Source organism: Gadus macrocephalus, chromosome 12 (genome assembly GCF_031168955.1).
Source record: "Gadus macrocephalus chromosome 12, ASM3116895v1".
Taxonomy (NCBI): domain Eukaryota; kingdom Metazoa; phylum Chordata; class Actinopteri; order Gadiformes; family Gadidae; genus Gadus; species Gadus macrocephalus.
Window position 1 is genome coordinate 17,539,827 of NC_082393.1, and position 13,681 is coordinate 17,553,507.

At 41.9% G+C, this 13,681-nt stretch overlaps 1 protein-coding gene across 4 annotated transcripts in view; it reads right to left on the reverse strand.

Moving 5' to 3' along the window:
* hps3 (HPS3 biogenesis of lysosomal organelles complex 2 subunit 1) overlaps nucleotides 1-13,327 on the reverse strand; it is a 28,893-nt gene extending 15,566 nt beyond the window's left edge. The window contains exons 1-12 of one of the 4 annotated variants that reach the window (XM_060066193.1): nucleotides 13,162-13,327; nucleotides 12,502-12,631; nucleotides 12,347-12,418; nucleotides 11,987-12,080; nucleotides 11,327-11,400; nucleotides 11,033-11,245; nucleotides 10,597-10,657; nucleotides 10,111-10,199; nucleotides 9,875-9,992; nucleotides 9,520-9,673; nucleotides 8,367-8,449; nucleotides 7,995-8,172 (exon numbers count right to left, since the gene is read on the reverse strand). In XM_060066193.1, coding sequence (XP_059922176.1) covers nucleotides 7,995-8,172; nucleotides 8,367-8,449; nucleotides 9,520-9,673; nucleotides 9,875-9,992; nucleotides 10,111-10,199; nucleotides 10,597-10,657; nucleotides 11,033-11,245; nucleotides 11,327-11,400; nucleotides 11,987-12,080; nucleotides 12,347-12,418; nucleotides 12,502-12,552 — 1,187 coding nt within the window. In that variant the 5' untranslated portion in view covers nucleotides 12,553-12,631; nucleotides 13,162-13,327. Of the gene's footprint in view, nucleotides 1-7,994; nucleotides 8,173-8,366; nucleotides 8,450-9,519; nucleotides 9,674-9,874; nucleotides 9,993-10,110; nucleotides 10,200-10,596; nucleotides 10,658-11,032; nucleotides 11,246-11,326; nucleotides 11,401-11,986; nucleotides 12,081-12,346; nucleotides 12,419-12,501; nucleotides 13,034-13,161 lie in introns of those variants that run through there. The other 3 variants (XM_060066195.1, XM_060066194.1, XM_060066196.1) reach the window with 3 other exon arrangements.
* Nucleotides 13,328-13,681: the final 354 nt, after the last annotated feature.

The window sequence follows — 13,681 nt, forward strand, 5'->3', positions numbered from 1 at the left end:
CACTAGGGCTGCACGATATGGGCAAAATATGATATCCCGATATTTTTTGGCTGAATGGCGATATACGATATATATCTCGATATTTTCTATAGGGTGGGTTAGATGTTTTTTTTGTACGTCAAAAGCCACATGTGAAATGTTGCAAGCACTTTTATTAAAACATAGGTCAGTATGACTGCAACATGTGATTTTGTATCGTTATTTTCAACAGAATTGAATGAACATGTTAAAAAAAAAAGGGACGTTTTTCACCTTCACAAAATAATCACCTATGCAAAACAATATAAAGCTGTAGGTTACACACATTAGCTACCATTAAGAGCATTGGCTTCGTCGCATTGTCCTGCGTACTATGGTGAGGGTTTCAGTGCGCCGTAACTTTAAGGGCCCTTACATAGTCGACGCATCGCTACGCATACGCGTCCAAAAGGCTACGCGACGCGACGCTTCGGCCGCCATTATGCGTCGACGCGTAGCAAAACGCGTCCTCAAAATTTTTGATACGCGACGCGCCGATCCATGCAATACCATGCGTTGTCGATGGGGGCGATACTGCAAATATTGTACATTATTGCCACTATCAGACCTGCAAACTCCTCAGAAGAAAAAAGGTGACAGTGTCACGGGGGATTTTTTTTTTATTGTAATATACAAATGACACTAGTCTGAGCGTGACTTAACAAAACTCAGCATACTTTATCAAAAATCAATGTCAAAACATCCTTGAGGCTTATAAAAAATATTTTATTTACAACTGTCACAATTTTTTTATTATTATTATTTTTACTTATTATTGGAGAGACAAAAAACAATTATTATTCTGTGAAGTTGATGAATTGTCACTTTTAGGTTTTCTACCCAGTTACCAAAAAAAGAAACACTTGGAATAGTATGCGCGGTGGCAAGCACATGGTTTGCATGTGTTGCTTCGAAGGCAAAAAAAATCTAAAATACAAGAAAACACAAAAACCTACATTCAACCAGTGGGGTATGGCCCCTGACTCTCTGAGGAGGTAGGTACCTCCAGGTACCCCCTCCATGCCAGGGCGCCCTGAATTTATGTTTATTAACAGCTCCTCCACCGGGGTCAAGACAATTTGAGGGCCAGATCCAGTCTACCAACTGTCTGCCTTTTCACGATTGGCTTAAAAAAATTGCTTATTTAAATTTATACCAATACGATGGTGGGAAAAGCTTACCAGTTTGTATGTGTTTTATAATTCATTTTTATACTTGATCCGCTGACCGCTTGGAAGCCATCGGAGTACATATTTTTTTTAGAAGAAAGGGGTTATGTGGTAGGATCTTTAAGAATGCTTAACTGGGATATTTATATATTCATGGCTCAAATATTAACGATCATGCTTTTGACGTGTAACTAACGCATTTACGCAGTCAGCGATCCGCTGCCCTCCGGGTTGCAGAGGCTTTAGCGTTCCCTTTTCTTGTGATAATGTCCTTCTCCTCGTCATAGCTCCCCAGGAGAACCTGAAGTTCCTTTTCATTGAAATAAGCGGCCCGTTTCGCCATTTCGATCAGGGTTTCCATGATCCATACATCACGTCTTTTTAGGTTTGGCGGTGACGCGCACAACCCTGTGTTAGCCAACCCCCAGTTGGTTGAACTAATGCATAACCGCTGCTGTGGAACCGAAAACTCTGGGTTAGTCGGCACTGGGTAAATCAACCTAGAGTTCAGCGTTAACTCAGTGTTTGTTAAACCTCCGTTCGTGGAACACCCCTCTAGACGAGTGTTTCGCAAGCTCTCTTGCGTTGTTTGGCCGCATGCATGCGCATGCGCGATAGCCAGGCGACCGCCTCATCCAATGGCGAGCTCAGTTGGCGCTGTGTGCTTCAAGATTCCGATTGGCCCAGAGAAATGTCAAGTATAAGAAAGATTCTGAAGCAAGTGCTGAGATTCCGATTGGCCCAGAGAAATGTCAATTATAAGAATGATCCAATAATTGTTCGCAATTCTGGACCCCCCCCCCCCCTCTCCGGTGTTACACGATTCTCGTGAATGACCAAATTGACCAAGAAAACGGCGATTGTCGCCGAAAAGCGACAAGTTTGCAGCTTTGCACTATAGGTTATATTTACAGAAGAACATATGAGAGGATGCGGGAACGTGATAAGAATGACTTGACGTCTCTTTTACTAATTATCTGTGCCAATTTATGCGAACCCTTCCACAGGGGCAAAGTGCTATTTTGATGCGCGACATCAAACAGCTGATGCGGGATTGTGAGCCATTTGAATGATCTTGTCACCCGATATTCGTTCTATTACTGGCCTTATTTGTTTTAGTGTTAGCCTATTTGAATTAATTACGCAATGTTTTGTGTTCACGTTCTATGTGAAACATAAGTGTTCATGTTCTGTGTGAAACATAAGTTCAGTAGCCTCTTCGAGTGAATGAAATTTGAAAGCGTGAGTGTGTAGTGAATGAAAAATGTGTGCGTGTATGGTGGGACTATTTTCTGTATTTGATAAATAAACCCCTTTTCTCTAATAATGTTGCCTACCATATAATTTCTGTGGACATTATGCGCTATAGCTTAAAGCCTTTGGCTATAGCCTTTGGCTATTCATTCATCTGTCGAGGCAATAGCTTGTTGTATAAACATTTTATATGGATATGAATTAATGAGTTTGACGTAAACCAAATTAGGTAACTTGTGTAACATGATAACTAATGAATCAAAAGTCATGCTTCCAAGTGACCAACGTGTATACATTTATTGGTCAGTGCGCATACCCAATCGTAGCACATTGTACTGGTAGGGAAACACGCCAGCATCTGACAAAAAATAATCTGCCAGCTGCTCCCTGACAAGGGCCGGTTTTGGTGAGAGTCGGGAAGATATCGGATGACTCGCGAAAGGAGATCATCAAACTTTGGCGCCGACATCCGAAAATACTGGAAATGCCTCTCCTCGTCCATGCTTCGAATTGGAAGCACCAGAGAAACAAATTCCCCATCCTGATCTCGTGTGGTATTTAAAGGGCGCACATACCACCGCCTATCTCTGCGCTTCATCACTCTTCTTCCGTAGCCACTTTGATCGGAACGTCACCTGGAACGTCCCCCCGCGAAAACACCGGTGACTCTGCTGCCACCCATGGCGTGAGTGGTGTATTGTGAGTGGTGTATTGCATGTCATGCATTGTCATGCTGTGTAGACTATGAAAGGAAGCGCGTCGCTCGCGTCGTTTACGCGCGTTGCTCGCGTCGACTATGTAACGGCCCTAATCCCCCGCCCCCTCCCTTCTCCGTTCCATTTGGGAACATGTTTGGTTTCATTTCGCTTGTTTCGTATATTTTAATTAATTAATTAAGAGCGTCATCAGAGGGCGCCCCCAACACATTTGCCGAGCGCCGGCCCTGGTTTCGGGGCAGAATAAACTGTCGCGGCCGGTGATGCAGCAGCACAGCCACGGAGTTTTACGCATTCCTCATACTGCACTTTGTGCCGCTGCTGTAAATGGTGGAACAGATTTGTCGTGCTTCACACTTTTAGTCGCAACGGTTTTGCTACACTCTCTACAGATGACCTGCAGCTGCTGCTCATCTGTTTTTTTTAAACCCAAACTATTTCCACATTATGGAGCCGATGTTTTTCCTCTTTGAAACAATTTCGTCTCCCGCCGCCGTCTTGTTTTCTTTACGGGTATCATCCATGCTTGTTGTGTTGTATGGCAAGCCGAATTGACATTTATTAACTAAGTTTGACTATCCGGAATTTACATTGTAGATATCAACAACTTCATTCAAGATATCTGTTACGTAGTTGTGACTAGTCGAAACGACAGTTAGAGATATCTGTGACGTAGTTTTGACTAGTCGAAACGATAGTTAGAGATATCTGTAATTCAGTTTTGACTAGGCGAAACTGAATTACAGATATCTGCAATGACTTCACGGAAAACGACATTCAACTCGTCACACATCTTAAATGTATGGCAAGCCGAATTGTATGGCAAGCCGAATTGTCATTTATTAACTAAGTTTGACTATCCGGAATTTACATTGCAGATATCTGCAATTCAGTTTCGCCTAGTCAAAACTAACATTTCGGATATCCGCAACTACATTCCTCCTATCCGCAATTGTCATTTCAGATATCCACAAAGACATTCCTCCTAGGCGAAATTGCGTCATTTTCGCCATTCATGTCTATGGGGTTTCTCATTGCGGATATCTACAATTCAGTTGCGGATATCCACTTTGTGAATTACGGATATCTGCAACTGAATTGTAGATATCTGTAATTCCAGTTTGAGATATCTACAATTTGATTCTGACTAGTCATAATTCCAGTTCAAGATATCTTTAATTCACCTCAATTCAAGATATCTACATGTCCCTTTTCAGATATCTTAAATTAAGTTTTGACTAGGCGAAATGAAGTTGTAGATATCTCTAACTGGAGTTACGACTAGTCAAAATGACGTTGTAGATATCTCTAACTGGAGTTACGACTAGTCAAAATGACGTTGTAGATATCTATTATCAAGTTATAGATATCTTGAAAGGAATTTTGATTAGAGATATCTACAATTGTAGATATCTTTAACTTTCATTCTGCCTAGGCGAAACTGAATTATAGATATCTTGAATTCGAGTTTTGACTAGGCGAAATGACGTTTCAGATATCTGTAATGACGTTTCAGATATCTGTAATGACAAATTATAGGACCGTTTACTTTAAGCGGGAGCGGAGCAGCTCCTTGTTCAATCATCATTCACACAATTCACTGATTACATCGCTCCATATTTTCTCGTGATCTTTTCGATCACAGCCAACGCCATGACTGCTCCTTTCTTATTCCATTCGGAAATGAACCCACTTCTTCTTTGATTATGGCGGCAAGGGGAAATTACGTATTTCTGGATATCTAAAACGTAATGCCCAACACTCAAATGACGTTTGAGATATCTTTAACTTTCATTCTGCCTAGGCGAAACTGAATTACAGATATCTGCAATTGTCATTTAAGATGTGTGACGAGTTGAATGTCGTTTTCCGTGAAGTCATTGCAGATATCTGTAATTCAGTTTCGCCTAGTCAAAACTGAATTACAGATATCTCTAACAGTCGTTTCGACTAGTCAAAACTACATTACAGATATCTCTAACTGTCGTTTCAACTAGTCACAACTACATTACAGATATCTTGAATGAAGTTGTTGATATCTACAATGTAAATTCCGGATAGTCAAACTTAGTTAATAAATGACAATTCGGCTTGCCATAGAATTGTCATTTATTAACTAAGTTTGACTATCCGGAAATTACATTGCAGATATCTGCAATTCAGTTTCGCCTAGTCAAAACTAACATTTCGGATATCCGCAACTACATTCCTCCTATCCGCAATTGTCATTTCAGATATCCACAAAGACATTCCTCCTAGGCGAAATTACGTCATTTTCGCCATTCATGTCTATGGGGTTTCTCATTGCGGATATCTACAATTCAGTTGCGGATATCCACTTTGTGAATTACGGATATCTGCAACTGAATTGTAGATATCTGTAATTCCAGTTTGAGATATCTACAATTTGATTCTGACTAGTCATAATTCCAGTTCAAGATATCTTTAATTCACCTCAATTCAAGATATCTACATGTCCCTTTTCAGATATCTTAAATTAAGTTTTGACTAGGCGAAATGAAGTTGTAGATATCTCTAACTGGAGTTACGACTAGTCAAAATGACGTTGTAGATATCTCTAACTGGAGTTACGACTAGTCAAAATGACGTTGTAGATATCTATTATCAAGTTATAGATATCTTGAAAGGAATTTTGATTAGAGATATCTACAATTGTAGATATCTTTAACTTTCATTCTGCCTAGGCGAAACTGAATTACAGATATCTTGAATTCGAGTTTTGACTAGGCGAAATGACGTTTCAGATATCTGTAATGACGTTTCAGTTATCTGTAATGACAAATTATAGGACCGTTTACTTTAAGCGGGAGCGGAGCAGCTCCTTGTTCAATCATCATTCACACAATTCACTGATTACATCGCTCCATATTTTCTCGTGATCTTTTCGATCACAGCCAACGCCATGACTGCTCCTTTCTTATTCCATTCGGAAATGAACCCACTTCTTCTTTGATTATGGCGGCAAGGGGAAATTACGTATTTCTGGATATCTAAAACGTAATGCCCAACACTCAAATGACGTTTGAGATATCTTTAACTTTCATTCTGCCTAGGCGAAACTGAATTACAGATATCTGCAATTGTCATTTAAGATGTGTGACGAGTTGAATGTCGTTTTCCGTGAAGTCATTGCAGATATCTGTAATTCAGTTTCGCCTAGTCAAAACTGAATTACAGATATCTCTAACTATCGTTTCGACTAGTCAAAACTACGTCACAGATATCTCTAACTGTCGTTTCGACTAGTCACAACTACGTAACAGATATCTTGAATGAAGTTGTTGATATCTACAATGTAAATTCCGGATAGTCAAACTTAGTTAATAAATGTCAATTCGGCTTGCCATATAAATGACAATTGCAGATATCTGTAATTCAGTTTCGCCTAGGCAGAATGAAAGTTAAAGATATCTCAAACGTCATTTGAGTGTTGGGCATTACGTTTTAGATATCCAGAAATACGTAATTTCCCCTTGCCGCCATAATCAAAGAAGAAGTGGGTTCATTTCCGAATGGAATAAGAAAGGAGCAGTCATGGCGTTGGCTGTGATCGAAAAGATCACGAGAAAATGCCATGAAATTGAACAAGCCCACACACAGGGGATGTGTGGAGTTAGAGCTGCTCTGCTCCCTCCTAGAGTAAACGGTCCTATAATTTGTCATTACAGATATCTGAAACGTCATTACAGATATCTGAAACATCATTTCGCCTAGTCAAAACTCGAATTCAAGATATCTTTAATTCAGTTTCGCCTAGGCAGAATGAAAGTTAAAGATATCTACAATTGTAGATATCTCTAATCAAAATTCCTTTCAAGATATCTATAACTTGATATTAGATATCTACAACGTCATTTCGCCTAGTCGTAACTCCAGTTAGAGATATCTACAACGTCATTTTGACTAGTCGTAACTCCAGTTAGAGATATCTACAACTTCATTTCGCCTAGTCAAAACTTAATTTAAGATATCTGAAAAGGGACATGTAGATATCTTGAATTGAGGTGAATTAAAGATATCTTGAACTGGAATTATGACTAGTCAGAATCAAATTGTAGATATCTCAAACTGGAATTACAGATATCTACAATTCAGTTGCAGATATCCGTAATTCACAAAGTGGATATCCGCAACTGAATTGTAGATATCCGCAATGAGAAACCCCATAGACATGAATGGCGAAAATGACGTCATTTCGCCTAGGAGGAATGTCTTTGTGGGTATCTGAAATGACAATTGCGGATAGGAGGAATGTAGTTGCGGATATCCGAAATGTTAGTTTTGACTAGGCGAAACCGAATTGCAGATATCTGCAATGTAATTTCCGGATAGTCAAACTGAGTTAATAAATGACAATTCGGCTTGCCATAGTGTTGTGAACTTGTGAGGGGCGGCAGGGTTCGGGAATGAGGCGTCTTTGCACACGGCACGTTCGGAAAGACAGAGTGGGAGGGGGAGGGGTCGCGCTCAGTCTCCAAGGCAAGCGCTGTAGACGCTTGAGGGGGAAACTGACCATTTTAACGCATATCGATATAAACGATATTGTCAAGTCTTGTATCCCCGTGGAAATTATATCGATATATCGTACATAGCCGATATATCCTGCAGCCCTACGTCACACGCAGCGTCACTTCGCCTATATGAATCCTACTCGATACGGAGCTTCGCTGGGAGGGGAGCTGACGTACTCGACACATGCCCCGATGCCTCGACGCAAACCATAACATCACTATCCCATAATATACCCATGCATGCATCTTCATATTCCAAGTGTGGGATATGGGAGCAGGACAACCTAAGACAACAAGACACCCACTTTGTGATGACATGCAGCAGGTCGTCTGTGAGCACCGCCCGCAGGACCTTCTCTGGGTACTGATAGGCTGACAGCAGCTCCACTCCGCCCCTCAGGCTGTAGAGGTAGCCGGTGGTGGGCAGCGAGAAGAAGCAGAACACACAGGACGGCTCTTCCGGGGACTGCATCGACTTGTTTCCTGGAGCCAGGAGAGGGAGCGAGAGAGTGACAGAGACAAAGAAATGGAGAGACAGAGACAGAGAGAGAAGAGATTAGATGAGAGAAGAAAACATTAAAAACGAAGGAAAGAAAGAAAGAGAGTGATCAAGTTTACTCGACTGCAAAGACAAAATAAACTATGGTGTAATCCACTTCTAGCTCTGATGCACCCACTGGTGAACATTGGGTGGAGCTGTAGGGAGTGCAGTTTGGTCTCCTCCACACTGCAGCCCTGGAAGAAGTCAGGTGCAAACCGCCTGGGATGAAGAGAGAGAGACAGAGAGGGAGAGTTGTTGACAGAAAGACAAATATGAGTACTGGAAGGTCCATTTCTGGTTTAACAGTTAAAAGGGCATTATTACTACGGTATAGATGAAGATAACTTATCGCTGTTGGTGACTGTGGTATAAGTGAAATAAAATTCAATGTCTCCCGTTATTCGAAAAGGATGAGCAACATTTATTCAAATGTTATCCTTTCTTAAAAGACAATTACGGTATTTTGAACATCGAGTCCCCTTTCTGGTTTGTCTAGGATGAATTAGAGTGGTTGACACCAACATTTTGAATATTGGTCCTGTCTCGGGTATTTGGCTCATTTAGAATCACCCCTGCCTACTTCACAATGGCTGGCTACGGGTATTCACAAACCTGTCCTTAAAACAACCCTGAACGTCTGTTTTCAGAAATGTGCAACTCAACGAGTGGTTAGTGGTGTTCGTTGATTTTCCGAATCAAGTATCGTATCGAAATACAGTTTCTGTCTTGTTTTATTTGGCATTTTGTAAATCCATTGATTTCGGTTGGAAGGCTCATTGCACCTGGACCGGAAACGGAAAGGCGGGCTGGTTGTAGTCTTTTCGCTCCATTCTAGCCATACTGTTGAGACGGGGAACCGAGCGAAAAGACTACAACCAGCACCCCTTTCCATTTCCGGTCAGCGAACAATGACTCTTTCAACCATAATCAATGGATTTACAAAATGCCAAATCGAAATGAGCCAAATACCCGAGACAGGACCAATATTCAAAATGTCGGAGTCAACCACTCTATTTCATACTAGACAAACCATAAAGGGGGCTCAATCTTCAAAATACCGGAATAGTCCATTAACACACTATAGTCAGGTTATTGATACAGTGGTATAGTATTCTGAGGATGCAAACACACACACACACACACACACACACACACACACACACACACACACACACACACACACACACACACACACACACACACACACACACACACACACACACACACACACACACACACACACACACACACACACACACACACACACACACCCCCCAACACCAACTCACCTGTATAGAACAAAGGAGAGTGTGTATTGTCCCGTTTCCTCCATACCCGTCTTCTCTATGGTCACGGACACACCACAGTCTCTTGCCCGCTCTCCCAGTAACTCCTGATGGCGTTGCAGGACCAGGAAATCCCCGGGATCCTCCCCTTGATCCACTGGGAAAACACAATTGATCAAATTGACCAATGGGAACCATGGTATATGGGAACCATCAGTATAAATATCAAGATTGCTTTGAGGAACAGAGTTGGCTTTGTGCCAGTTAGACCATATTGTATCCGGTTTTATTGAGGAACCATGCGTGAGGATGTGGGGTTTAGATTTTACACAAGGAGAGTTTGATTGTGTGTTTTTACCACATGTATTCATGTCTGCCAGTTCTTCTGCCGTCTTGGGGTCCAGGCTGGAGTGGAGTTTAACCACAAGCACCTCCAGCTCTGCGTGTACAGCTATGTATCCTGCACACAGCGCCACCTGGAGGGAGAGAACGGACCTTCACATTTAGGTTACATGAAGGAAAACATTTAGTATGTTGGTTGAAGTGACTTTGCGTTGGGATACACAATGATGTCGTCAGAGTAGAGCAAAGAACCTGTTGAGGTCCAAGTCCTGGAATGTGGAGGATGACAGAGCGCTCAAAATCCAGGACAGAAACATTTGGGTTCGAAGGAGAATTTGGAACTATAGAAAGAAGAGGAATAGATTGAGAGACATTCTCCAACTACCTTCTGAGAACACGTTAAATTTGTTTCATTATAACCATGTGCCACTGGGAGCTGGAGTGGCACATGGTTATAATAAGTTAGATAGACGCAAAAGGGCGAGAAAGAAAAGGAAATAATTATTTCTTCCTCTCAATCCATAACATAATGAAAATATACAGATAAATGAAAGGGTCCTCCTGACACTTAATAGCTGCATACATGGATGGCCTCCAAGAAATAAATCCACTGAAACCAATTTTTTAATTGTTTTTTTCCAACTAACTTGGATGGATAATTATAAACAAGAGTAAGCAGGTTCAAATTTGACTCAAGTAAGTTGCCTCCGGTGTATACACCTTCTGCAGTGGACTCACCCGCTTTCTTACTGTGGCTCGGCTGTGTGTTCTGGAAGGAACTCTGAGGGTTCAACTGGTTCTTTCAAAAGAACAAAAGAACAAATGAGGCGTACAGTAGCATCAAATAACAAGACCAAGTAGAAGCACTACAAGGGACAGGAATGACTTGAGTTTGCAGAGTAAAACATATTGGATAATGTCAGCACATAATGGCACTCCAATTCCCATTTCTGCACATACCAACTCTTTTAACCATTAATCAAAAGAAAGGTAGGGAGGTAGGGAGGTTGGGAGGGAGGGAGGGAGGGAGGGAGGGAGGGAGGGAGGGAGGATGGATGGATGGATGGATGGATGGATGGATGGATGGATGGATGGATGAATGGATGGATGGATGGATAGATGGATAGATGGATAGATGGAAAAAACAAAAATGATGTGCTCAAACCAAGTATACCAAGTTATGTTTGCTCTCCCGCCTCAAGGTGAACAAAACCAGGGTTTTCTCGCAGGCCACCAGTAGATCCCCCGTTACCGGGCAACATGCCACGGCGACGGGCCGCTCCGACAATGGGATCTCGATAATCTCCATCTGAGCTACGGACCGCTGGGATGCTCCGCGTAGCAGGTGGCCCAGCATGCGCACCCCTACGCGGGACTTCTCCTCTGCCTGGACGGGTGAGCGAGCAGAAGAGAGATTAGCAGCCACACTGATTTGATTGATTGTCTGGGAGGGAGTGTTTGTGATCACCTGGTAGCGCCAGTTGGTGTACGCTCTGAGGTAAGTTGCGTTGTTCTTGTCCTCTATCGTCACCAAGTAGTCTCCTGGGCAGCAGGTGATGAGGTGAAGTAGAGGAGATGGAAATTAACTTTTAAAAAGGAGACCAGTGTTTACTGCCATTAGCAAAGATCTCCCTTGCTAATGACTTTCACCACATGGCACATAGCCATGTATGCCATAACTGATATCATCCCATCTTGCATGCAGAAAATGTGTATGGAAAAACACTTGGCCGCAGAGAATCCAACCGTGACATCCTTGAACATGCCCTTTCAAGATAGGGCTGGCTACTACTGGACATTGTATGTGAAATCTAAAGAAGCTTGGTTCAGAGAGGCCTTAGCCAATGAGCATTGGGTAAACTGTGAACATTTGGGAAAATAGGTTTTCTAACAGACGGTTGAAATCTCTGGTTAAAATGGTACATTAAAATGACACTGATTTGACCTCCTTTTTCACACTCCAATTAACCTAAAAAATGTGTGGACAAATGAATTACACTAATAATAACTCTCACAATATCACTGAGTGAGTGAGTGAGTGAGTGAGTGAGTGAGTGAGTGAGTGAGTGAGTGAGTGAGTGAGACCTTTGCCACATGAATACAGAACAGGATGGAGAGAGAGAGAGACCTATAGCGCTGTACTGGATAATCCTGGGGGTTCCCATGGTGGCAAAGCGACACAGGAGGGGACAACCTTCCTGGTCCAGACTGTAGGCCTCCACCTTGAGTTGGTTGGTCAATGGCAAGAAAATAACAAAAAAAAAGAAGTCGAGATGAACACAGCACTGATTCCCAATAATTGGACATCTGGATTTCAGTTCAGTGTGTACAGAAAAACCTGTTCTGCTTTCATCAATGCAGGACCTTTAACAACGCTCAACGGGAAATTGAATAATGATCCAATGAAAAAAAAAGAAGTATTTTGTTTTGTGATTGCAAATGATTAAGTTAATCGAAACCAGACAAAAACAATAAAATTCGATGTAACCTTGCATCCTCCTGTGGCCACAACAAATATAACTCCTCCACCGGAGCACAAAAGTCCTGGTTCCTGTTCCACCTAAGGAAAATAAAGAGTACCGTCACTAGTTTAACTTTAGATCAGTAGGTATGTCGTACATGGCAAAATGGAGCATCACTGACCTGTACGATTTGTTGCGACGCAAAAGGATGGCAGTTGTATACGTGAACCATTTTGACTCGTCAGGAATCCTCAGTCCAGATTGAATTAATTGGGAGCTCCTGCGAAATGCTTCCTTGGCTTATAGTGGTACTGTGGGATTGAATGCTTAGTAGCTAGAATCCATGTCTTCAAACCTCAGGCAGTAAGTCCCGCGAAGTCATTCAGAAGGGACGGCAGCGGCGACAGGGCAACCTCTGATGCAAAGTACCGAGGTGGAACCACTGTTTACCGCCAATGACACGACGGAAATGTAGAAAGGAGTCTTGTAAGTCAGCTGAATATCAGCAATCGAAATGCCTTTTACTAGGGTTCAGACGCTTTCCCTTTCGGTCTGACCTCCCCCTCTCCACTCTGCAATACTTAACAATACTGGATCGATAGCACTTGGAGTACCTCGATCTGACGTAAGCCCAGAAAACTACTGGGAGCGAAATAAATGTTACTAATCATCTGTTCTCCTCTGTGTGTGCGTGTGTGTGTGCGTGTGTGTGTGTGTGTGTGTGTGTGTGTGTGCGTGCGTGCGTGTGTAATCGATATCACATGCTACTGTCTTGTGAGTAGCATCAATGCACTGGTGATGCTGACGGCCAGGAAATATAATAACGTAGGCAGGTACTTACGTTATGCAGATAATACGTCCATTTTCAAAATAACATAATTACAATAGTCATATTTGACTATTAAACGCATCCAGGTAATTCACGCTGCAAAGTAGGAAGAAGAACTTGTCTTCAACGCAACACCAAGCCACTCCAACCTCGTCCGTGATTGGTTCATGTTTCATGTCTCATGGTTCATTGGCTATCGGCCCGTCCATAAAGTATCTGTCATTGTAAAAATATAACATATTGACTTCAGAATAAAAGCTTAATATTTATAATACCCATTGCTTTTATGACAGCTACAACATGTAAAACACAAGCCTCTAGAAATAAAAATATAAAAATACAAAATAATTGTTATTGTGTTGCTGCATGAGCCCTCCCTGTAGTATTAGAAACCACCATAGGAGGGCAGCCTTAAGTACAATATAAAAACATGCGTAACGTTATTGCTACTTATGCAGAATCTATAGGCAATCTCAGGTCAATAATTTTAACCAACTAAAAAACAGTATTGTATAACAATCGAAAATGTATA